The sequence below is a fragment of the Emydura macquarii genome, unplaced genomic scaffold (assembly GCF_026122565.2).
Source record: "Emydura macquarii macquarii isolate MOO-44397 ecotype Brisbane River unplaced genomic scaffold, CSIRO-AGI_Emac_v2 contig_2924, whole genome shotgun sequence".
Lineage (NCBI taxonomy): Eukaryota > Metazoa > Chordata > Testudines > Chelidae > Emydura > Emydura macquarii.
Genome location: NW_027133061.1, coordinates 5079199 through 5104560, shown reverse-complemented (window position 1 = coordinate 5104560; position 25362 = coordinate 5079199). Strand labels below are relative to the sequence as shown.

Below are 25362 nucleotides of genomic sequence, written 5' to 3'. Positions count from 1 at the left end.
GCCCCTGTTGGGGTGTCTCCACATCACTTGCCCTTGACGCCAGTCCGCCTGCGGCCACTGGGGGTCACCACAGAGTATGGAGACATCCCAGGAAAGGCGCACGAAGCCAGGGGCTCTCCGGGGAACAGGAAAGTCTGCGTGGGGCGGCCCATTCCTCGGGGAGCCCAGGGGCTGCTGCTTATTAACCCTGCTGGCTGCACCGAGGGACTCGCCGAGGGCGGGGGTCCCACGCTCCCGCCCTGGTGGGGGCACGGCTCCCAACGCAGCCTGGGCCAGATGCCATGGGGGTGACAGCACCCCCTACAGGAGGCAGCGTGAAGTGCCCTCCCCACTTCTAACCCCCCAGTCGTTACCCCCCCCCACCGCCCGCGTTGGGATGTGGCCGTAGTCGCTTCCCGGCTAGTCGTGTCTCCGAGGATAGGCAGGGCAGGCAGGCACCGCCCCCTCCAGCCCCACTGCAGTGGGGGTTAGAGGGAGGAGCTGGCTTCCGAGGGGCATGAGGCCCTCGGGGCTGGCGTGGCAGGATGCATCCATGGAGAGAATCTAGGAGGCAGGCTGCTGCGGGAAGCAAGGCCCCAGCGGGACGGAAGGGGACCCCCCTCCCACTGCCCAGAGGCCCTTTTGCCCCACAATGAACCGGATCCGCTCTCCCCAGAAGACCAGAGTCAGGGCAGGCTGTATGTACAAGGGCAGGTGACCCTGCGGGCTCAGTGGGTCTGCCCCAGCCGAAGGCACTGGCAGGCTGCAAGGGGTGTCCGCGTGTCCAGGGCCCGGCGCGGCGTGGCGCCAGGCCGGTCCGTGCCCACGGCCCAGCCTCACACCAGGTGGCCCCGCCCGTTGATGTAGATGCCGTTGGTGGTGGGCTTGGCCCGCAGCGTGCCGTTCTCCTGCACAAAGTGGGTCATGGCCGCCTTGATGGTGTTCTCGTCGTTCCGCTCTTCCTCTTCCTCCTCCTCCTCCTCCTCCTTCTCCTCCTTCTCCTCCACGGTGGGCGCCGGGGCCGGGGGCTGCTCCGTCTGCGTCTCAATCTCCCGCACCGTCGACAGGGTGGAGTAACTGCGCCCCTCTGCCTCCTCGCTCTGAGCCGGGGGAGAGAGAAACTGAGCCAGGGGAGGGCGGCAGAGCAGGAAGCCCCCCGGTCCCTGAATGCCTCCTCCCACCCCCATCCTCTGGCTACTAGCGAATCCCGGGGCAGCCCCCGGGTGGCGCTGTGGCAGGGGATTCGGTGCCTGACTTCGGGTCCTCCTCGCCGAGGCCAGGGGACCAGCTCTCTGGGGGCTCTGCCCTGATGCCATGTGCCGTGCAGAGGGTCTCAGGATGTTTGCCATCGGGCCCCGGTGACCTGGAGACATCTCACGCGTCTAAGTGATTTTAAACTTGTTCTCGCCCTCTTTTCGCCTCTGATCCTACCCCCTCTTCGCGGGCGTTCACCATGTCAGACGCCCCATCGCGACCCACCTTCTCTGGGCACAGGCCTCCCCCGCCCGCGGGAAATGCCAGGGGGCCTATGGCCGGCGCAGCACCAGCCAATGCCGGAGGAAGGCCAATTTCTGATCCCTGTCTCCCGGCTGCACATGGGGCTTTGCACTCGGGGGCGATGTGGCAGCCGGGCCACCTGCCCTCCAGGCCACGTCCCTGCTAACCGGCCCCCTTGGCCCATCCTCAGAGGCCTTGGCCAGGGGGATCTGCAGGCAGGCGCATCGTGGGGCCAGGCCCACTGCTCTCCAGTAGCTCAGGCCCGACCCCACGGGACATTGCGTGGGGTTCCCGGGGGCGCCTCCCCAGGGCCTGCGGCTCCGAGTTCAAAAGGAATCGGGACGCGACAGGGGCAACGGCAGCCGCCCTGCAGGGGGAGCTGCGTGAGAGGCCCCCCCCCCCTTCTCCAGGACGCCCCCAGGGCCGCGCCTCACCATGACGGAGCAGATGCTGGTGCCGCGCAGGCTGTCCCCCCGCAGGCTGCCCTGCTGGCTGTCCCCCCGCAGGTGCAGGGTTTCCTCTGTCTGAAAACCAGAGAGAGAGGGGGAGGGTGACAAACGCCTGGTGCCGGCAGCCTCCCCACAGCCAGGGCCAGCCGGGGCAGGGCGAAAGGGGCCGTTTGCCCCAGTCCCAGGTTCGACCTGGTCCCCAAACCCACTGGAGCCAATGGGGCTGCGGCACCGGGCGCCGGGGCACGAGGCCGGGCCTCGGATCCGACCCAGCTGCTCCCCCGTTGCGACGCAGGAGCAGCCGGGCCGGAGCTGAGCGGCGCTGTGACCCCGCGCACCGGGTGCCCGTGCCGGAGGGGGGAGGCAGACCCAGACCCAGGCCCGCAGGGCACGTGAGCCATCGCTGCGGGGCGACCTCTGCTCTGGTAATAGCATCTTTGCACCCGCAGCCAGAATTCGTCTGACGCTCTTCTGTCTCCACGGTCTTTTTTGGCGGGGTGGGAGGGAAGGGCTCAGTTTCAGATTTTGCCCTACGGGGCCCTGGGCAGTTGCCCCCAGTTGCCCCCACCAGGCCAGGTAGCCACCTCCTGGTTACCCCCTACGGGCCCTGGGCAGCCACCCCCAGTTGCCCCATACGGGGCTGGGCAGCCTCCCTCCATGAAGCCTGCAGCCTCCTCCCTCCCTGCGGGGCCTGGGCTCTCCCCAGCACCCCAGGGGTCCCTGTAGCCTCCTCCTCCCCACACGAAGCCTCTTCCCCCCCCACACACTCCCACCCCCACTGCAGGCGGAGGAGGAGGCAGCGAGTCCTGGGCAGGACCCCAGCCAGCACAGGTCACCCTGAGCCCTGGGGAACCAAGACCCGGGGGAGGCAGGAGAGGGCGACCCTCCAAGCGGCCCTGAGCGTCCAGGCCAGCCCAGAACCAGCAGCCATGGGGGGATCCAGCCCCGAGAGCGCTCCCCAGTGTCCTGCCTTTCCCGGCGCAGGGAGCAGGGGCTGAGATGCCGTCACTGCACCCATGGGTGGCTCAGCCTTGCCCTGGCGGGGCCAGCTGTGGGGCGAGAAGAGAGCCCAGGAAAAGAGGGGGCCCCCGCTCCCCGTGGCACTGTTCTCAGGCAGGGGGTGCAGCCACCGCGGCGAACGACTCTGAGCCTGCCGCTGCCCTCTGGGGACCTCCACCCCACCCCGGGGCTCTGCCTTTAATTCACACCCACTGCGCTGCATGTGCTGGGGGACGGACGGACGCCAGACTGACAGTCGGGCATCTCACCTTGGGAGAGACCCCCAGAAGCCTGTGCAAAACCAGCCCCCGGAAGCAGCAGAGCTGCAAAAATATGCAAATGACTATGCAAATGGGGACAGCCCTGGGGAAGGGGGCAGATCTTAGGGAACCTGGTTCCTACGGTCTCACATCCCCGGTGCCCACCCCTCTCCCTCTGCTAGGGCATTTCACGATCAGCGGCCAGCTGGGCCCCATTCCGGCTCAGTCAGGGATTCGGGCCGTCGGCAGCGAGAGGCGCCTGTTAACGGCACAGGGCACGGCCTTGCTTTGTAGCCAGCCTGAGCCCCACACCTCTGAGCCCCACACCCCACTCGTGTCCTGCCACATCTTCCCTGCAGGGGGCGCTGGGATTTTTACTGCCCTCGCTCCCCTGCAAATCGATGGGAAGAAAATTCACCAAAATATGGGGGAGATGAATATCCCCCTGCCGGCGCCCCGCTCCCTCCCCATGGGGCTCCCCCCGCTCTCCCAGCCCCCTCACCTGGTTCCGCGTGTTGCTGCTGTGGCTGGAGTACAGGCGCCGGATGGAATTCTCCCGCGTTAGGGTCAGCTCCTCCTCGCTGCCGGGCAGAGAGACAGCAGGGCCAACTGTGAGAGCCGTGTCCCCGGGGCAGCCCCAGGAGCCCCCCGGCCTGGCTGAGCTGCGGGCTCTCATCAAACCCCAGGGCTGGGCTGGCCCAGCTGCCTCCAGGCCTGTTCCTTGAGACCTGCTCCCAGCCTCCTGCATCCGGCCTGGCAGAGGTTAGCGCAGCGATAAGGGAAGCCAGGGGTTTGATTCCCACCAGGAGCAGCCTGAGGCAGGATCCGGGTGCCAGAGTCTGGATGTCTGCCCCTGGGGAGGGGCCAGTCAGGGGCGAGGAGGGGAGAGGAGTCTAAGCGAGGCTCCTGGAAGATCCCCCATCCTGCAGGGGCCTGGGTTGAAGGGCGTCATTTCGACCTGCGCTGGGCTCAGTCGTGGATAAAGACGACTCCCAGGCGATGTCTGACGTGGGACCGGAAACGCAGCACAACCCTCCCGGGGAGAAGGCAGCCGCGGTTTTAATGTGTCGCCTTGACCAGCCGGCAGGGGTTAAAACTACAGCTGCCCAGGCCGAGCCCCGCTAGGACTTAGCCACATGAAAAGACACCTTTTTTCATAGCAATGACAAGGCTTCGTGGGGGGGCAGGGCTGGGATTGAGGGGCATCGGCAGAGCTGGGGGGAGCTCAGGGCTGGAATGGGGGGGCTGGCAGAAGTTTGCCCAGCCGCTCTCTGCAGTGGACCCAGCAGCCGCCAGCACCATCCGTCCCACGCTGCTCACCGGGCCTCCCAGCTGATTCTTTTCTGCCGCTTGCCCAGCCCCGCTGGGGAGTCGGGTCCCCAGGCCTGAGGCCCCCACCCAGCGAGTGACGGTGACCGTGCTTCACGCTGGGGCAGGCTCCCAACTGCAGTGAGGTGTGCAGGGGCTCAGCTCTTCTCTCTGTGGGCCCTGTGGACAAGGGACCCTCCAGAGGCGAGGCAGAGGGGCCAGGCGAGGGGGGTTGAGGTATCTCTGCCGGGGGGGTCCCAGGGAGCCCCTTACCCCACTCCCTCTCTTACTATTTCTTGGAGATGCGTCTGGTTTTCCGTCGGTGGTACAGGGTCATGAACACGACGACCAGGACCAGCAGGCAGAGCAGCAGGGCCGCGATGACGCCCACCGCCACCACCGAGGCCGAGACCACGTGCACCTTCTGCAGCTCGCTCTCTGCCGGGGGAGAGACAGGGACAGGCTAAGACGGCGGCCTGGGGAGCCCGGCCCATCTGATGTCTGAGCAACGGGGGTGGGCGGGCAGGAACCTGGACGCCGGGGCTGACGGGGTGTCAGATTAGACAGACAGATGCTTTGGAGAGACGGATGGGTGGATGGATGTTGGGCCGCCTGGATAGATGGACGGATGTAGGGATGCATGGACAGACGGACAGGATGGGGGGATGGACGGACAGGGATGGGTGGGTGGACAGACGGATGGACGGACGGAAGGATGGACAGACGGAGGGATGGACAGATGGATACCTGACGGTTAGTTATCAGCCCCATCCCGTGCTACTCTGAAGAGCCAATCTGCTTCTGGAAGGCGACGGATCCCCCACCCTGCTCCCCACAGCGCAGCGCAGGACCCCCTAGCATCGCTCCGGGGCTCGGCGTTCGACACGCTCCCTACTGAATTGCTATCGCTGCCTCGGCCGGCTGGGCTCTGGTGCTGGACCCGCGACGAGCTCAAGCCTTGATGCTCTCCCGGACTCTGCAGCCCCCCCTGACACCGAGAAGGGCTGGGCCGTAGAGCAATTGCTGGGTGGCAGGGACAAGACGTGCAGATTCCTCCAGGAGAGCTCAGGCCCTAATGGGGGGAAGGTGCCTGAACTCAATGGGGCCGGATTTGGACCCAGACACAGAGGGCCCAGCGACGGAGGGGCAGGGTAACCCGCAGTCCCCTGCCCGGCTGCCGGATCCAGGCTCGGACTGAGGATGATACTGTGTGGCGCCCCAGGGCATGTCTGCGCTCTTCGATCCATCGGAGCCAAGCTCCCCTCTACCACAAGGGGCCTTATAAACCCCACCACAGGGGGGCGCTGCCACCCTGCCTGCCCCAGACTCTACCTTTGATGCTGACGCTGGCCCGAACCTCCTTGGCTGCAAATCTGTTGGCGACTTGGCAGACGTAGACGCCCGTGTCGTCGGGGGTGAGGGGTCTCTGGAAGAGGAGGGTGGCCCCCTTGACCTTCACTCCTTCGGGCATGGGGCCATTGAGCCTGGGGAGCAAAGGGGCAGGGTGAGCAGGGGGAGCTAAGCGAGGAGGGCAAGGGGTTGATCAGGGAGGGGTTAACCAAGCGGGGTCTGTGCTGGGGGGTCCCAGCTAGATGGGGGGGATGCTGAGGGACAGACTGAGAACCCCTGGATTAGAGAGACACGGAGACAAAGATGCACAGACACAAGAGAGCCACACAGAGAACTTCTCGTGCCCCCCAGCCCCTCCCGCCCATGGCCCTCCCTACAGCCCCGTGCCCTCCGGTTGCCTCCCAGGCCGACGTGCCTGGACAGGCGGCTGGAGGTATGCTGGGGTGGGCGGGGCGAGCCGTGACACCCTGAACAATAGGTGCTGAAATCAAAGGGCTCCCTGCCTTTTCCCACGGTTCCTGCCCGGCGGCAGAGCCCAGTGCCGGGGCCTGTCCAGACACGGCTCGAAACGCCGGGCCGCAACGTGCGTCATCGCACTGGGGTTGAGTCGGTGTGACGTGGGCCACTGGAGCTGGCGTGCATGCAACCACACGGACACACAGGCATGTGAACAGTGGGACACATGGACACCCATGCATAACAACACAAACATACACACCCACGCACAAACGTACACATGCACGCACACACACGCCCACATAGACACCCAAACACAAATTCATCTCCCCAGACACGATATATACACACATATACACCATATATATTGTCAGTGTGCACACAGACACACACCTTCAAATTTACACATACACACATGCACAAACAGGCACACAAGGCAGACACCTGCAGACACACAGGCACAAATACAAAAACAAACACACACGTTTGTACACAACATCACATCTACACACTTAGGTGTATACACACACACAAACCCAAGTACATACACACACAAGGGTACAGACAATAATACTCACATGAGCACACACACACACACACACACACACACACACACACACAAAGGTACACACAATAATGCTCACATGAGCACACACACACAGGGTACATGCACACACACACACACACACACACACACACACACGAAGCCAGCTACACCCAAGAATGATCCCAGGATCTCACGCTCGCTCTTCATTGTGGACTCACACACACTCCCCCACCCAAGACACGCGTGGGATGCCACCCAAACCCCTGCCCTTTCCCCTCTGCAGGCTCGCTGGGTGTGTTAACCCTTCGGCGGCTGCTGCTACTGGGAAGCACATGCCCCTTTGGCCCCCACTCAGGCCTGCCCTGAAGCAGGGGCTCAGGATCCACCAGGCAGGTTCCAGGGGTTCAAGTTATACAGCCCCCCAGGAACTGGCCCCCTTGGCCCCTCCCACAGCTCGGGAAATCCCACAAAGACGGGGGAGATGCCCAGGGAGCCGTGGCAGCTTCTGGGAGGGGAAAGGAAAAGGGGAGAGGGGCGTTTCCCCAAAGCCCAGAATGTTTCAGGCCTGGATTGCAGGGGGCAGGGGGCGGCATGGGGAGAGAGATCCAGCCATTGAGTATGTAGCACACTCAGTGCAGTAACACCCGAAGCCTGGCCCAGGCCAGCGTCCCATGGTGCCAGGCGCTGGCGCACACCCTCCTTGGTGCCAGCTTCTCCTAGCAGGGCATTCCCAGGTCTCCTTCTAGGGCAGAGCACCCAGGGAGCCTCGCTAGCCCCACGCTCCCCTCTGCCTCTCCTCCCTGCAGGTGCCTTTGGCCCCTGGCTGCCTCCCGTGACCTCTGGCATGTCCCAGCCGGTCCCTGCAGTCCCAAGACAACAGAGATGACTGGGCGATGAATCAGTGTCTATGGAGAACAGAGCTTCCCTTTGAACGGCTCCTGGGAGCTTTGCACTCCAGCCTCCCGGATTCCCAGCCCCTGGGATCATGAGCGTCCTTGGCTGGGAATGCAGCCGCAGATCTGGGACCTGGCTAACGGGCACCCAGCCTTGGCTGGCAGGGGAGAGGGTGGGCAGGAAGAAGATGGAGATGAAATTGATTTTGTGGGCTGGAGTGGGAGGGCACTGCTCAGGGGAAGCTCACAGCCGCCAGGGTGAAATCACAGGCAAACCTCAAACAGCTCAGCTGGGACCCCTGCCCGTTGAAATGCAGAATTTGTCACCAACTCGCTGGCTTTGAAGTCACCAGGACCAAAGAACCTGTTCCCTACAGACAGGCCTATGGCTTGGGGGGCAGCCCCCAACCCACAACACAACCTTTGGGGGAGCTTTGCCCCCCTGCGCAGGCTGCTCATCAGGGGGATTTGAACCCAGGACCTGCAGAATTCTAACCCCAGCCTGAGCCGCACAAGGATCTCCACTAACCGGTAGCAGTAGAAGGTTCCCCCGTGGGTCACACCAGCTCCTTCTATTTCCTCACGCCGGGTGGAGGTGGGTGGGGCGTGGGCAGGCCCTTCCCTCATGGCATCCCCTATGAGACCCATAGCCGGGCCCTCCTGACCCACGAGGTCGAGAGGCTAGTCCAAACCTTGGGGTGCTTCTCAGACTGGAGCGCCCCAGCCCTCCAGCCCTGCCCCCTCCCCGTGGAAATGAGGGGCTCTCTCCTCCGCCCCTGGAGCAGCATGGGGAGGTGGGGGGAGCAGCCCTGCCAGCACGCCGGGGCTAACGCTTACCGGGTCCAGTTGTAGGTGGGTGGTGGGTTGCCCTCGCCCAGGCACTTCAGAGAGGCGCCCTCCTTGCCCACGTGCCAGTCCTCCTCCTCCTCGTGCCCGCGCACCGACGCGTCCGAGAGATCTGGGCAGGGGGAGGGCAACGGCCGTGAGGGGGGGCAGAGAGGAAAGCCCGGACGCTGGGCATCTGGGCCCTCCTTCACCCCTCAGCCTGCACCCTTCCCATCAGTGACCCCACCTCAGTCTGTGCAAATGGGCCCCCCCCCCCGTCCCGAACCCCTCAACCGAGCCTCTGGGGCACCACGGGATCTAGGGTTCCCCTTAAGCCCTCTCCCCCAGAGGGTAAGTGCCCTCCCGCCCCATTGGCAGGTCCCCCAGGAGGTCTATGGCTTCCCTCCCCCATGGAAGTTCCCCTTGGGGGTCTCTGCCCCTCCCACTGCCCCAGGGCACCCCCATGGCAGCTTCCCAAGGGAATCTCTTCCCCCCCCCCTCCCCGATAGCAACTGCCGGGGGTCGCTGTCCCTCCCCCATGCCAGGGGGCCACCACCCCCTCACGGCAGGGCCCCAGGGCACCTCCTGGGGAGATCTCTGCCCCCCTGGCAGCTTAGTTCTCTGGGGGCCTCCACCCTTCCCCATGGCAGCCCCCCAGGGGCTCTCTGCCCCCCTGCAGCCGGCCAGGGCGGGACGTACAGGCCACACTCAACACGTGGGTGATTCGCTTCTCGTGCTGCAGCCCCGGGTGGCTGACGACGCAGGTGAGGCTCTTGCCGTTCATGCTGCGCCCGGGCACCAGGAAGAATTCGCTGGTGACGGAGGCCGAGCGGGGGTGCGAGGAGTGGCGGGTGCTGTTGGTGCCCTGCACCTGCGTCTCCCAGGTCACGGTGGGCATGGGGTTGCCCTCGGCAGTGCAGGAGGCGGCCAGCGTCCTCCCTTGCCCTTCCTCCAGCGGGGGGCCGGGGTTCAGGGTCGGCAGCGGGGGCACTGCAGGGAGAACGCAGAGCGGTGATGGGGCTGGGAAAGGCAGCACCCCACGGCGCCCCACGCAGCCCGGAGAGTGCCCCCCACGCAGGCCCCACTCCTGCCCTGGCGAAGCCATTCGGGCCTGGCTCCTGCCCCCCGAGGGGCTCACACCCCTGAGCAGGCTCAGCTCCCCCCCTCCCAAAGGACCCCACACAGACAAACAGCCCCCCTCCCGTCCAGGGCTGTCACCCTCTTGCTATCACCCCATGCCCGCATCCTCAGCTCCCCCTACCCACGCTGCATCACCCCACCCCGTGGGGGTCCCTCTCGCCCGGCACAAGCCTGGCCTGGAGACCAAGAGTTCAGGTCCCCGGCCGGCTGGGGCTGAGGGCTGCTCTTCTCCCAATGGCCGGGGCACCCCCCGCGCGTGTCCCCGATCTCTGCAGTGGCTCAGGGGCAGAGACCAGCTGTGGGGCGGAGCCAGGCAGCCCCCGGTGCCCGGTGGGCTCCACGCTTAGCCCCTCACCCAGCACGCTGAGCGTCATGCCGCCCTGGAAGTTGCCCGAGGGGAAGGTGATGAGGCGGCATTCGTAGGCGCCCTCGTCGGCCTGCACGGCGTTCTTCAGCACGATGGCGCCGTCCTCCAGCGCCCCCGGCGCCCGCCGCCGCACCCGCCCCACGTAGGGCGCCTGGACGTGCTCCCCGTACTCCGAGTTCAGCACCACCATCTCCAGGTTCTGCCCGTCGGCGCCCTGCTTCAGCCACGTCACCTGCACCACCTGCTCGCCCTCCTGGGCCCGGTAGCGGCACGGCAGCACCACGTCCTTGCCCAGCACGGCGGTGACGCTGGGCTCCATCTCCAGCACCCCCGCCAGGGACCCTGGGGACACAGGAAAGGGAAGGATTAACCCCCGGCTCCCAGGGAACGAAGACCCCCCCCCCCCCCCCCCCCGCCCCAGCCACACAGAGCAGGGCAGGCCGGGCCTGTGCCGGGAGCCGTGAAGTCCTCAGAAGAGGTCCAGCATGGGCAAACTTCTCTCCCCACAAGCCCTCCGCCTGGAGGGACCCCACACACAATGGGTCAGCTCCCATAATGCTCTGGATACATCCTAAGATGTCATCCCCCCCCCAGAGCAAAGCACCCATGATAGACGGACCTTCCAAAGATGTAGCCATCTGAGCTGGTCCAGAGGCAGACCAGGCGCCCATCCTACCCAGACGGGGGGGATGGGGAACCTCTGGGATCAGCCCATGCTAGTCCTAACTGGGATGGCTCCACGGAACCGGCTCCCGACCCCCTATGGGATCAGGCGTGCCCCAGAGGGCAGCCTTGCGAGGGCTGAATTCCTGCTCCGAGCCCCTCGGAGGACAGGCGGGAGAGACAGAGAGAGAATTGTCATTTTACGGACGGGGAAACCGAGGCACCTGGCAGGGATGTGCCTTGCCCGAGGTCACCCAGTGATTCGGCAGCAGAACCAGGAATAGAACCCAGGAGTCCCGACCCCCGCCCCACGCCCGTGCTGTGCCCACGGTGCACTTCTTGCTCTTCAGCCCCCAAGTACCACTAGCCGCTCGGCCCAACGCAATCACACCCTACAGAGCGGCTGTGTTGCCAACTCCGTGCTGACGGCAGCAGGCGTCCTCACTGTTCCCTGGCACGGAGCTAAGTCGGCTCCCTGGCAGTCGTGCCAGCTACGTGGCAGGTACTGTGCCACTAGGATCCGCCTCCCCATCTCCTGCCCACCCCGGGCATCATGCCAACACCCAGCCTCTCAACAGAATGGGAATGCAGAAGGTGGGTCAGCAAGAGCATGAGAGTCCCGGGCTGGGTGGAGAGCATTTCCTGGGGGGGCCCGGGATGGTCGCTTCTTCACCCGACGCACATAGGAATCAGTGCAGCGGGTCAGAGCAGCGGTTCACCCGGCCTGGCATCCGCCAGCATCCAAGGCCAGAAGGGAGCAGCGTTGTGAGCGCTTCGTCTGGTCTCCTGCCTAGCACGGCCCGAGAAAACAGGCCAGGGGCAGGTGGGAGTTTTACCATTTTCTGAAGCGCCAGCTGGAGGCAGGACAGTCGGCTCCGTGCGCCGACAGGCCCGTCCGATCTGACAAAAGCTGCGTCCCTATAATGTGCCCTGGGCCACATAGTCAGTGCCCCAATGGGGAACAATCCTGGGGCCTTCCTCCCAGAGATGGGAACAAAACCCAGGAGTCCAGACCCCCAGTCCTGGCGCACTAACCATACCAGAGCCCTCCTGCCATAACAGGACAGACTGACGGGCCATCCTGTCCCCTCTTTTCTCCGGCTTTCCTTGAGTTCCCCCATCGGTCTGTATCTAGCTATTGTCTCAAACTTTGATTGCCAGCTCTTGGGGTAGGGGCTGTCTCTGTTCTGTGTTTGTACAGCCCCTAGCACAGTGTGGTCCTGGTCCGTGACAAGGGCAACTAGGTGCAATACCGCAATACACCTAATAAATAATGTACAGCGCCTGGCACAATGGGTCTGAGTCCATGGCTGGGGCTGCAGTAATGCAAACAATACATAAATAATAAAGGCAAACAATCCTAAGTGTGCAATACCAGCCCAGGGGGGCGGGATGACTCGTTCCTTCCTGTCCCCCAGCTGGCGATCAGCCCCCCACCCTGAAGCATGAGGATGGAGAGCCCATGTGACCATGTGCCCTTGCCGACGAGTCTGATCTAATTAGCTCCTGTGAGGAAGGCGCTGGCTGCGTTTCAGCCGGGCCGGCCCGCAGCGCACACGTCTGCGGGTCACTGCCGCGGGCGGGCGTGCTGCGTTCACACCTGGCCTCTCTCCAGACGGAGGAATGCTGCTCCCTCTGGGGAAGCGGACGGGCCAGCGAGTCCAGAAAAACCTGCCTGCTCGCATGCCGGGGGCCTGCAGCAGCTTGTGCGGCTTGCACTCCCTTCCTCTCCCCACAGCCTCCCCTTCACCCCCCCTTGCCGAGGGGCCGGCGTAGAAGCTGGGCGAAGGCCCTGCCCCGCTGGAGAGGGCTCAGGCACTTCCCACCTCCTTGGTGGCTTCCCTGGGAATCTCAGAATGGGACTCGGTGCGTTTCCCACCCAGCGTTTCCCGGGGCTCCTGCACTGGAGTCTGCTTACACCGCTCAAAGAGTCACGGGACAGGTCCCTAGCCGGACCAGGTATGCATCACTTCTGGCCATTAGCCTGGGACGCTGGGGTCAGAGCCCAGCATCCCTCACCCGTCCTGCTAACAGCCACTTGGCCCTGAGACTGAGCACGGGAGCCCTGTCCAGGCCCCTGGGCCCCCGGGGAGGGGAGAAGTTGCTTTGTTACATTTAGAAGCCATTGAAAATAACCAGCCGTAGCGTCACCTGCTGGGAATCAGGGGCCAAGCCCTCATCTGGTGTAAATCCAGCATCCCTAGAACGCTGCTCGTTGACGCCAGCTGGAGTCTGGCCCTCCCAGCATCCGGATTTACCCACCGAACTGCAGGGATTCCACCCGGAACCCTTGCAAACAGGCAGCTCCCAGAACGAACCGTTCCACCCACAGCGGGTCTAGATTCACCCGTTTGAGAACCAGGGGTTCTAGATTCAGAACAGCACTCGAACCTTGGGGTTTCCAAGCTGCATTTCGCTTTGGAAAAACCTGCGTTCTTAGCTACTGCTGCTGGGTTTATTGATGTATTATTATTTACATAGTGCCGGCTTCCTACTGAACTGGAAACTGGTGGGTGTTTAAATCTCCTTCAAAATCTGTTTTGATCCACCGTCATAGGAATGAACCACTCCCTGCGTCGCTAATTCTCCACCAGCAGCCGGTGGAGTTCTCAGGTCCCAATTGTTATTCAGCGTGATGGAGGCATTCCTCCCAGTACGTTCTTTGTCTGGCCATGGGTCACAGGAATCAGAGATTTTGAAGCTACGAGAACGTTAGATCTGTATCTCCCAGGCCAGCACATTCCAGTCCCCCCTGTACTGAGCCCAATAACTTGCGTTTGGCTAAAGCGGCTCTTCCAGAAAGGCGTCTGCTCTGCATCTGAAGACATTGCAAGATGGAAAATCCACCACTTCTCTTGGGAGTTTGTTCCACTGGTCACCCACCCTCACTCACAGAAACGGGCTTTGTTTTCTAACTGGAATTTGTCTACCTTTAACTTCCAGCCCCTTGTTCCCGTTCTGCCTTCCTCCACTAACGAGCCCTTTAATGTCCAACATTTTCTCCCAGGCTCTGACACCAGGCTCAAGTCGCAGGCTGCGTAAATCACATGTACACTTTGCGCTGTATTAATGAGCGACATCAGTCATCCGACCAGCTAACAGCAACGAGGCCGTGTGACTTAACGTAACTCGCCGACAGCATGAATGGCAGAGATCACCATCGAATAGAAATGCGCTCGCCCTCCAACGCACCACGGGACATTCGCCTTCAGGGACTATGTCAGTGCTGGCGCTAAAAACGCGCCGGGGGCGAGGATTCGCAGCACCAGCCCTGTGGCCCGTGAACGAACAGGGAGTCCGAAAGGGTCATACTTAGACGGACGTGTTTGCTGTTCTATAAGGCCTGCGAGCCACAGCTCGGCAGAGCATGGGCCTGGGGATTGCGTAAGATTCTTACGCAGCCCTCGGCTCGGATCTGCAGCAGCCTTGGGTGCTTTAGGCTTGCACGCCTCGTACAGCTCAAATCCTGACCCACAGCCCCTCTGCCGCCCCAGTCCTGGACTCAGCTCCCCTGATCCCAACTCACAGCCCACCCTGCAGCATCACACCGGGGCTCCCCCCGCGCACACACTGCTGATGTATCCACCTGTGTACTTCACTGGGCGCTGTTGTATCTGAGCACTTCGCCACCGTTAATAGGTCTTAGTCACACCACCCCCCTGGGAGACAGGGAAGTCCTACCCCCACTTTCCAGGGCAGAACAGGGTAAATTAAGTGATTTGCACAGGGTCACACAGGGAGCCTGTGACAGAGCCAGGCCAGGCCTCAAATCCACGTCTCCCGTGTCCCCTGCGCACCAGAGCAGCCTTCCTGCTGTGATGCGGGACTTGCAAGAAAAGAGAAAACAGCCCAGAGAATGCAGATCCCAAGGGACCCTCCAAGGAAGTGAACAGGGGTCGCTAATGTGACCAGTGTGGGGGCAGGGCTCTGGGGAGGCCGCTAGGGCCGCGTTCCTAGGGCCGTGCAGAAATGGGGACGGTATCCTTGTGCACGTCTGCAGTTTCAGTCTGGGCCATGGGTGTTTCCGAAGAGCACTGGCCAGGATCTGTACTGGGGGAGAGTCCGACAGACAGATAGGGATTTTCCCTCTGATGTGGCCCTCCTTTCCCAGAAATCACCCCACAGATTTCACAGGCTCCCCCTGTTCCCTGGGGTCTAACGGTTGGGGGTGAAACTGAAAATCTCCAAGTTGGAGGCTTTGGAACTGTGGCTATCAATCTTCTGCACAGCCCTGGAGCTTCCCATGGGAGACTCACCCCGTGCTGGGGCTGGGGCTGGGGCAGCTTCTATTGTGAAATCCCGACCCCCAATGGCAAAATTCCCATTGACTCTGACGGGGCCAGGATTTGACCCTCGCTGTGCCTTTAGGAGATGCCCTCCCTGGAGTCCCTTGCCCGTGACGTTCACTCCTGGGCAGCATGAGATCAAAGCACTACTTCTACCACACACAGACTCTCTCCAGGGGCCTTGCGTGGAGCCTAGGAGTCACGCTGGCACGCTGCAACGCGGGGGATGCCACACGGTGACCGGCGTGCTCATCTGCCCTATGCAGCCAGGCGGCTGGCACCAGAGGGGGCTGCAGACCTGGGGGGGGTTACACGTTACAAGAGACCATCTGCAGCGTATTCAGGGGCACTCGCCAGCAGCCCAGATCCCAGCACCTTTGTCAACGCCAGCAGGAGATGAAGAGGGAAATGTCCAGCGTTCCCAGTGCCCAGGCCTGGCGCCCCCTGCCCCGCTGTGACCAGGTCCCCGGTCTATAAGATGGAGGCAGGCAGCTCTTTGCCCATCTCCTCCTCCGTGGCTTGCTGTCCCTGTGCCTCCCTGCCAGCCTGAACTCTTGCGAAGGGACCGACTCAGCTGGGCAAAGGTTCCCATCGTTGCCGTGCCCATGGGCATCTCCTGCGTCAGTGGGACCGTCCATCCCCAGGGGAAGACGTGATTGAAGCAGGGGTGACCGCGGGAGGGCAGACACAGCCGGCTGGCATCCGAGCATCCTGGCGGGCTTCTCCCGGGGCAGCTGAGCCATGCTGGCGCCCGTGCCACCACGACTACCCAGCCCCAGCCAAATTAAAGCTACGCCTCCTGCGCCTGTGGTGTAGACGTCTGCGTGCCGCCCTGGTATTTAACACCAGGCCTTACCGCCCCAGCTGAGTCTATGCAGGAGTGAGTGCGTGTGTGCATGACTCTATGCCCCTATGAACGCTGTGCCCCAGTATAGACGGGGGATCGCACCCAAGGCAGCTAAGCCATCCCGCCACCCGCGCCCCCATGGCTACGCGGCTGTTTTCAGTGCGCGAGCTCGAGCAAAGCTGGGAATCACGCCTCCAGCCAGAGTGCGGACGGACCCCGCCTGTCGTCGTGTTTCTGTGTGCGTCCGCGGCTGTGGATGTCCGTGTCCACGCGTCCATATTTGCGTGTGGGTGTCCGTCCATCACCGTGCCGCTGTGTGTGGGTGTGCCCATGTCTGTGCGTGTGTCCATGTCTGTGTGTCCTCGTCTCTCTGTGTGGGCGTGTTTCTCCGTGCGTGCATCCAGGTCTGTTTGTGTGCGTGTCTCCCTGTGTGTCTCAATGTGTGGGTGCGTGTCTGGGTCTCTGTCCAAGTCTCTGTGTCTGTCTGTGACTGTGGGAGAGAGACAAACAGCAGAGCGGAAAGACGAGGCTGCAGGGAGGGGTCGGGAGAAGCTGCCACCCACGTTCCCAGCACGAGACGGGGCAGGGAGAGCGGAGGCTGAGAGAGGCAGTGGCTCTGCCGCTCTGTTATTTCTCCCCTGGTTCTATCTCACCATCAGAGAAGGTGCTGAGAAAACATGATCACGGGGCGCCAGCTCCCGGGCCATGGTGTCCCGACCCCCGCAGGCCAGCCCCTGAATGTGTGGGGCGGGGGGTGCGTGTCACCCAGCTCGGCCCTTCCCTATTGCCCCAGCCCGATAACACCCGGCAAACCCTCACATCCCACCCCGTCCCCCCTCTGGCCTCGGCCCATACAATGCCTCTCTGCCCCATACACCCCTGCCTATGCCACGTGGATTCCCAGCCCTGCCCGCTGGGCCAGGACTGTCTCCACTTTACAGAGGCAGAGCAAGGGACAATGCCCAGAGAGTCCATGGCAGAGCCGGAATAGAACCCAGGCGTCCTGCCTCCTCCGCTCCCTCCAGCACAAGCCAATGTCAGCGCCGCGCCAGCAACGCATGGCCCGGAGCCGTACAGCAAACACCCCGGGTGCACTGTCAATAGCCCGTGTTTGCTCAGCCTTGCAGGAAAGAAAACAGCTTCTGTCCTCCACGCTCTTGCACCATGGGGAGAGGCGCCTTCCTCAGCCCCACCATGGAGGGGCCCCACCAGGAAACACAGACACTCGCTGGACTCAGGACATTTTACACTGGGGGCTCCTCCCCTGTACATGATCGGTCTGGGCAGCGCCAGGCGCAATGGAGCCCTGATCTCGGTCAGGGTCTGGGCAGCGCCCGGTGCAGAGGGTAATAAACAACAGCGACACAATTTCATAATAATCCCTAGCCTGTATCTAACCCCTTGCAGGGTAGATCTCAAGGTGCTTTACAAGGCAGGTGAGTGTAATTATCAGTGTGTGACAGACGGGGAAGTGGAGGCACAGACGGGGAAGTGACTCACCCATAGTCACCCAGCAGGCCCAGTGGCCGGGCTGGGAAGAGAAGCTTGGTTTCCTAGGTCACAGTCGAGTGCTCTGCCCACTAGGCTATACTGTTTCCCTGAGAACATGGAGACGCTTGTCATACAGAGGGGTCAGACGAGATGTGGCTACGGAACCTGTGAATCTAGGACTCTCTCTCCACACCGACCCAAACGCTCTGTTTTCTGCTGCCCGAGCCATTTTGTTGCAAACTTAGCCCAGCCCAGCCCCACCCCCTGTTCCTGCTGCCCCAGCACCGGCAGGATCAGCCCCTGGTGCCAGCAGCAAGAAATTGCCCTGGCAACAAAAGATGGGCCCGGGTCTTTCCCCGCAAATACAGACCCTTGAGCGCGGGGTGAGCTGCTGCTGTCAGACCCACCGTGTCAACAGGACGCGGAGGACAAGATTCCCCCCTCCCAGGGGCCGCTGCACCTTCAAGGGGGCTTTAGACGCTCTTCAACTATCCTTAGGCCGGGTGGGTCTTTGTCACCCTCCAGTAGCCGGCCCGCTGACGAGGATAAGCCTGGACTAATGCTGCCAGCCAGAGTTCCTCCCCGCTGTCCCCACCAGTCAACCCCCACTGCCGGCCCCGGGGGGTCGTTCAAACAGCACTAAAGCAGAGTCTCTCTCCCCGGGGCACTGGGGCTGTGCTGCCTGACAGGGGTGGGAGGGACAGGGCTGCGGTTTTCCGGAGAACAAAAGGGGCATTTTGAAGGGTCGTCGCCTGCTCGAATGGCCGGACGTGCCCTGTGTGAGTCTAGAAAAGGGGCCTGACCCGACTGCCGGTGCCCTGCGGAGCCGCTGACTGCAGTGCACGGAACCGCGGGGCAACGGGGAACCAGGTGGCTCAAGGCCCCTTTCGTTCGGTAGAAAGGGACACGGGACCTGCCAGACCAGGGGCCCATCTAGCCTGGGATCCCGTCTCCGACAGCAGCCGGACCAAGGGGCTAGAAAACCTCTAGGAGGAAATGGTGGAATAACCTGCCCAGAGAGGAATCCCCCACCACCTCCCAGCCTGTGCCCCAGGCCTGTGCTCCTTCCCCCTGCTGTTGTCACAGGCCCCCCAGCAAAGCACAGTGCTCCCTGCAGCAGGGCAGAGGGCAAGCACACAAGCTACAGAGCATCAGCAACTCCCATGGGTTTCCCCGGATGCCTGGCACCTCTCAGGATCGGGTCCTGTGTGCAGCCCTCCTCCTCACTCTGCTCCCCGGCCGACCTGACCATCTGGTGAGCGAGTGACTTTGCCCCACTGACCCTGGAACGTGCCAGCCAGCTCCCTGCCAAGGGCAAAGGGGGCTTAGGCCAGAATGCCTCCTGCCACAGATGCCAGAGGCAAAGCTGACCCGCTGCGTGCCCCACGTCGCCAGGGGGCTGCGCTTAGCCTGCCAGTGGCTTCCGGAGGCTCAGCCAAGGGGGCAGAGGCGGGGCTCCCATCTCATGAGGATTTCTGGGCTCAACACTTTGCCCCAGCTGAGGACGTGCCTGGAACGAAATGCCCCATTGCAGCAGAGGATCGTGTGCAGAAACGGCTGCAAACGCCTAGCTCCATACATTACCCTTAACTCTGACCCTGCATCCCTCATGCCTCTTCCTCGCTGGCCCAAAATCCCCATCTGAGCCTGAGGCACCTTCACTGACCCCCTGACGCAAGCTGGAACCCCCCTCCCGCCATCACCAGGCCTTCCTAATGCACCCCCACACAGCCAGCTGGTGCCCTTTGACCTCCACACATAGGAGTATGAATCCTTGCACTGAGCACAAGGTCTTTCACTAGTGCAAGGGCCCATGCTCAGCGACAGAGCACGGGAGGAACCATGCATCACTGTGCTACGCTACAGTCAAACCGCCGCACTTAGGGAGAACACGGGGCACATCAGAAACCTGCAGAGACCGGACAGTGACCTGAGTGTGAACAAGTGCACAGCTGTTCACCAGCTCTCCTAGGTCTGGCCCAGGCACAACCGTGGAATCTGGCAGGTGTTTCTTTCTGTCACCTCAGCCAGTGCACAGCCGGCTTTCCGAGACCTGAGGATTTTGTTTCCAGCTTTTCACGTCTTCCTAGGAACAATCGAGAACAGGCAAACCCCAGTCACCAAGCCCCGATCGCGGAATAGGCTCGATTTCTCTGGGACCAAGGGCCAGGTTTTTAAAGGTGTTCGGTGCTTGAAAATGCAGACTGACACCTAGCAGGAGTTTCAAAGGGACCTAAGGGAATCCAGCACCTGACTCCCTGTGACTCACCATAGGAGTTAGGCACCCAGCCAGCTGAGGTGTTCCCCACCCCATGGGGGGGTAGCAGATTTGCAAACTGGAAGCCACCACACCTGTCACCCCAGGGCCCGCGTGCACCATCCCCCTGCCCACCCCTGCGGTTTCGACGCTGCGTGGCAGGGTAGGGCCTGGAAGGCACTTTTCCCAAATGCGGGCTTCCATGGTGGTAGCTTGACGCGACCGACGACAGCCCCCCCGTCAGCCTCAGAAGGAGGTTTCCTAGCAGGGCCTGGTGCTGGCGGGGGTTGGTTGGGGGGGGGGGGGGGGCAAATGTCTTCAGCCAGCTTCTGGTCAATTGCACAAGCAGCTGCTCTGCGGAGATTGCAAAAACTGTCAGGCAGGCAGGAGCTGGGATCAGGGACAAGGACCACCCCACTGCGCAAAGCTCAGTGCCGGAAAAACCAGCGCCAGCCCAAAGGGGTTACTGGGAGATCAGCGCCGCCCTGGCTGAGGTGTCAGGCACTGAGCTGACGGCTCCATGCGTCAGCAGCGCATCACTCAGCACTCGGCGCAGGAAGCGGCCGCCCGCACCAGGCACCGGACAGGAACCTCGCCTCCTCGAACTGGGGTCCTGGCTGAGCTCCGAGCCCTTGGCTTCTTCGGCACTTTTTACCCCTCCCGAGCTGAGATTCGGGTTAGGGATCCGGAGCCCTTTGTGTGAGCGTGGGTCCCAGTCAGCTGTGCAGGCAGCTCTCCTTGCCGCCCGTCCCCCCGGGGCGTCTCCAGCAAAACTGGGTGAATCAAAAGGAATCGCTCCCCAGTGCGTGAGAAAGGAGACGCCAAACCAGAAGAACCAGATCTCCAGCGGGGCACTTTCCTTTAACCCTGTAAACCCCTGCGAGCTGCAGTGCTGAGAAGCCTTCCACCTGGGCGGGGAGCGTCCGGGAAGGAATGGGAACTGGCCCAGCATTACCCAATGTATCTGCTTCTCGGCGCCTTGTCTGCACCAGCAAAACCAGGCCTGCGATTCCCTCCTGGGCCGGCCTCTGTCCCTCCAGCACGCCTGCTGGGAGAGGCTGGGCCCGGAGCAAGAGCGGAAGGTGCTTCCAGCCTCTCCCAGCAGGGGGGCGCTCTGGGGAGGGGGGCAGGAGCGCTGGCTGTGAAGGCGCTCACATTTCTTGCAAGACCAGACCTCCTGCGCTGGCAGCTCTGGGCATGGGCACTGCAGCAGGCTAGGAGCTCCTGGAGCGGGGCGGGGGGGGTTGAGCCTCCACTGTCCCCAGAGCCAGAGAGCCCGGCTGCGTTCCCCTTGCTGGGAACTGTACATCCACCTGGCTCCTGACGCCTGCACTCGCCTTCCCATGGCGAGGGGGCCCTCCCCGCCCTGCAGGGCAACGCGGGGCATGCCGCACACACGCACATAGGTGGACTTTCACACAGGGAGACATGGGAAGACGAGGGCCAAGGAAACTCCACTGGGGGACCCCTTCTTCCCTCCACCCACCCCCCAGCTCCCTGGGGGGAGGGGAGCCCATCACCTCTCTAAGCCATGCCAAGGGAACCCAGCCGCATGCCAAGGGCTCACCCAGCCCTTCTGGCCCTGCCGATCTCCCTTGCTGTTGCCATAGTCAGGGTTGCTGTAAACAGAACCGCCCTGGCCTGGTAAATGAGCAGGGGTGGGGCCGGGTGCCTGGGGGTGCCTGGCTCTCCCTTGCCACCCCCGGGAAGCCCAACGGCCCCTGGCCTTAGGAGGCAGCAGCGTGAGTGTGATGCGGTGGGTGTCACCCTAGTCCCCTCCCATCCCGGCAGCTGGGCATTCGGTCACGTCTAGGGGCTGTTCTTGGGCACAGGCGGCAGCGCTGGGGCAATGGGTCCAGCCACAAGGTCTGTGCTTCACAGGGAGAGCAAAGGGGATGCCCCCTGCCAGCTCGGCAGAGCGCGGGCACCTTCGGACGGGTGGCCCAGCCTCCCTGCTGGCTGCTCTGTCCACAGGAGCCCACATCAGACACCCCACGGCCCCCTCTCGTCCCGCCCCCCAATCAGCTTCCTTCCCCCGTAACGTGCCGGGCCAGTTGTGCTGGGTGGCGCAAGGGAGGCAGTGCGGCCTGGTGGTTAGCGTGGGAGACAAGCCAGCAAGACAGCTGGGCCTCATCCTGCTCCCATCGGAACCTCCCACACCACTGCTCTGGCTTCCTTCTCCCTTACACCTCTACTGATTTACCCCAGGGCACACAAGAGGAGAGACTCAGATGCACACCCACCCCAAAGACTTCACTGGGGGCAGCTGGAGTGCTGGGGATCTGCTCCTTGCTCTGCCCCTGGCCATGGGCAAGTCACTGCCCTTGCTTTGCCTCAGTTTCCCCATCTGTAAAATGGGGACAACGTTCCTGCTGCACCTCCTTTCTTAATTAATGAACGTCTGTAAAGTGCTTTGAGTGCCTCACAATGGAAGGTGCTCTAAAGAGCCGGGTAGCACGTGAAGGGAATCCTTCCTGTCCCCTGGGGTTCTGCCCTGAAGCATGACAGTGGATCCCTCCCTTTGCAGAGATTCTACTGCAGACCAGCAGCACTTTTATTATTTCTAAAATAAATATAAATATAAATATTAAATATTAAATAAATTAATTAATTAAAAATAAAACTAAAATAAACTAAAGCCCCTGGTAGCACCGAGGGGCTCCGACCGAGCTCAGGGCCCTGTTGTGCTGGGTGCTGCACACTGTGCAATAGTATTGGCGTCTGGGAACAGGGCATGGTGTAGAAAGAGTGTCTCATTTTCATGCAGCTGGTCATTTCCACTCAAGCCCCCAGGCTGCCACATCTCTGTGCCCCAAGCCAGCTACCTGCAGGCTGTGGGATGATGCCAAAAGTATTAATTTATTATTATTAATAATAATAATAAATAATAGTTTGTATTACGGTAACACCTCAGCACCCCAGTCATGGACCAGGATTCCATTGTGCCAGGCACTGTACATTATTAGGTGTATTACAGCAATACATAGGTGTCCCAGTCCCACACCAGGACCCCGTTGTGCCAGGCACTGTGCATTATTAGGTGTATTACGGTAACATCCAGGACCCCAACTCATGGGGGGTCATCCCTGAGCTTCCATTTTGGGTCCCAGCCCTGACCTGCCCTTTCCAGGCCAGCTGAATGAGAGCAATAAACAGCCGTCAGCAGCACACACAGCCCGTCTGCATTGTAACAACATCGCCTTGCTCCTACCCGGTGCGATTCCCCAGGAGATCTCACCCCCTGCACGGGGGTATCTACGCTGCTCACTGCGCTGGGGCTCTGATCACATTTGAGCCCAAGCCGCCCTCCTGTCCGCATCCAGATCAGTGACTCAGGTCAGCAAGCCCTTGGCACCCGGGTCCTAGGACCTGCTAGGGGATGGTTCAGAGCCGAGTCCAGCTGAGAGGAGGGCAGAGCAGGATCTAGCCATCGAGATGCCCTCACCCTGCCCCAGGGGGCACAGCCAACTCCTCACCAGCTCCCACGCACCACGTGAGCCTGCCAAGCTGCCGGCTGAAATCCCCTGAGGCTGGATTCGTGCAGCACCCAGCGCACCGAGGAGAAAGACGGGGGGCGGGGAGGCGTGGAAACCGCCTGCCATTATCTGCAGCTCCCAGCCCAGCCCCACATCACCCTAATCCCTGCTCCCAGCCACAGCTTCCCACCCCCGCCAGGCTCTGAGCTGCTGGTTTACAGGTTTAGCTGCTCCCAGACACCGAGGTCGGGCTCCGGGAACCCCCAAGGACAGGCATAGGGGGTGGGGGTGGGGAGAGGCACCTGCCTTAGGGAGCCCCGCACACCCGAGCCGGGAAGGGGGACGTCAGCGTCAGCCAGGGGGTGGCATTTGCTTTGGGTGACGGGGGGCAATTATCCCCCCCCCAAAACTTGGCTCCCACAACTTTTCACAGGTCTGTCTGCTCCAGTTCCAGCACGCTGGACACAGTATAACCCCACACAACATCCCCTCTGCTGACACTGCTGTGTCCACCCCCACTGCTGTTCGGAAAGGCAGCCCCCCCTCTGCGGTCAGCGCCTGGGGGTGGAACACACACTCACACAGACCCTGTGGCTGGTTGCCCTTCCTGGCCCCGGCTGGCACATAAGCCCTGCAGGCTGAGGATGGTGAGCGCAGACTCTGATTCTCCCTCCTCCAAGTCGGCTAGGACGTGTCACCCCTCCACCCTGCCATTGCCACCCTGACCCCCCCGAGTGCGGGTGACAGAGCTGAGTCACAAGACCCCGGAATGCTGGTTCTGCCCTGGCCTGGGGTCCTGGGGGCAGCAGGCGCCCAGAACAGGGCCCGGGGAACAGTGGGATGGGGGAGGGACGGGGCGCCATCGCTGCCAACTCGCCAAGGGCGGGTCTGCACTGGGACCGTACAGCGGCCTAGCTGTGGCTCCAAGGGGGTGAGAAATCCACACCCCGAAAGGTGGAGCCATGGCGACTCAACCCCGGAGCCGCCAGCGCTGGGTCGATGGAAGGAATCTTCTGTCAACCTAGCGGCCGCCTCTGTCCCTGTGGGGAGCATCTGCACTGAAAGTGCCGTGCTGCAGCGTTTCAAGTGTAGACAAGCCCGGAGGGTTTACACTGATTCGGAACACTGAGCCTCCCAAATCCCCCTCTCCCTGAGCTCAGCTGGCGTTTCCCCAGCCCCGGGACAGGCTGCAGCTTTCACGGCTGGGGACCCAGCTGCTTTAGCCCTGAAACTGATGGGGAATCAGAGAAGGAAAGAAACAGGGCCCAATCCTGCTGTCCGGGAAGGGGACAACGCCCCTGGCTGTCAGTGTGGACAGGGCTGGGTTTCCACAAAGATGGGGGGAGTCCTGCGGGGCTGTTTGAGTGGAAGGGGGGAAGTGACGTTATTCAGATGCAAAGCAAGGGGAGTGAGCAGGGGATCTCCGGAAAGGGCCTCACCCCACCCCTGCCCCATCCCATCACTGGATCCGACCCACACAAACCCAGCTGCAGCCTGCTGCTCTCTGCTCTGCTCATCAGCCTCCAAACCCCCAACATCCCCCGGTCCAATACAGAGGTATCTCCTTGCATCACATGCCCCATGGCACGGGGCAGCGCGCTTCTGGCACCAAGAAGCAGCCTCTTCCAGCAGCTGAGGCCTTCACTCCGTTTGCACCAGTGAAGCCTGGCCACAGGGAACATGCACTTATGGCCCGGCGACACGCGGGAGGCAGGGGAGCTGAGGGCTGCCTGCGGCACAGGGCCCGGGGCTCTGGAGGACGTGGCTGGGGCTCAAGATGCCCGCCTCCTCGCCCTCAGCAGCGTTCCAGGCTGGGAACATCACCGAGGAGGCCCTGAGACGGGCCGGGACACCCCGTCCCTTCCAACCAGACGTTCCCACGGGGGAGCGGAGCCAAAAGCTGCTGTCGAACCGTAGGGACGAGACACACAAAATCCCTGGGAGCCGGATTGTTCTCTGCAGACCATTTGCCAGCACTGCACTGATCTAGCCGGGGGCGCCACAGGCTGGGGCTCGCTGCACTTTCTGGGGGTGGCCACTCCCGACACCAGGCAGATGGCACAGCTCCTGCTCACGGCCTCTGGATCGCGTCTGCCTCTGTGGGGCCTGGAACCCACAGACAGCTCCCGTATTCCCCTGCTCCCGCCAGCACGCGTTCTAGCTGTCCCTCCAGATCCAACTCTTCCAGCCAGATTTCCTGGGAAAACGAGCATGTAAAGGGCCGGGGCAGGAAGATACAAGGGTGCACACAACCATCGACCTCACGACCGCA

At 62.5% G+C, this 25362-nt stretch overlaps 1 protein-coding gene across 1 annotated transcript in view; it reads right to left on the bottom strand.

Annotated features, from left to right (window-relative positions):
- Positions 1-390: 390 nt before the first annotated feature.
- Positions 391-25362, bottom strand: part of NECTIN4 (nectin cell adhesion molecule 4) — a 36446-nt gene continuing 11474 nt past the window's right edge. Inside the window, exons 2-9 of the mRNA XM_067569445.1 lie at positions 10059-10412; positions 9263-9553; positions 8576-8696; positions 5825-5976; positions 4783-4930; positions 3687-3765; positions 1911-2000; positions 391-1079 (exon numbers count right to left, since the gene is read on the bottom strand). Of these exons, the coding sequence (XP_067425546.1) occupies positions 816-1079; positions 1911-2000; positions 3687-3765; positions 4783-4930; positions 5825-5976; positions 8576-8696; positions 9263-9553; positions 10059-10412 (1499 nt within the window). The 3' untranslated portion in view covers positions 391-815. The remainder of the gene's footprint in view (positions 1080-1910; positions 2001-3686; positions 3766-4782; positions 4931-5824; positions 5977-8575; positions 8697-9262; positions 9554-10058; positions 10413-25362) is intronic.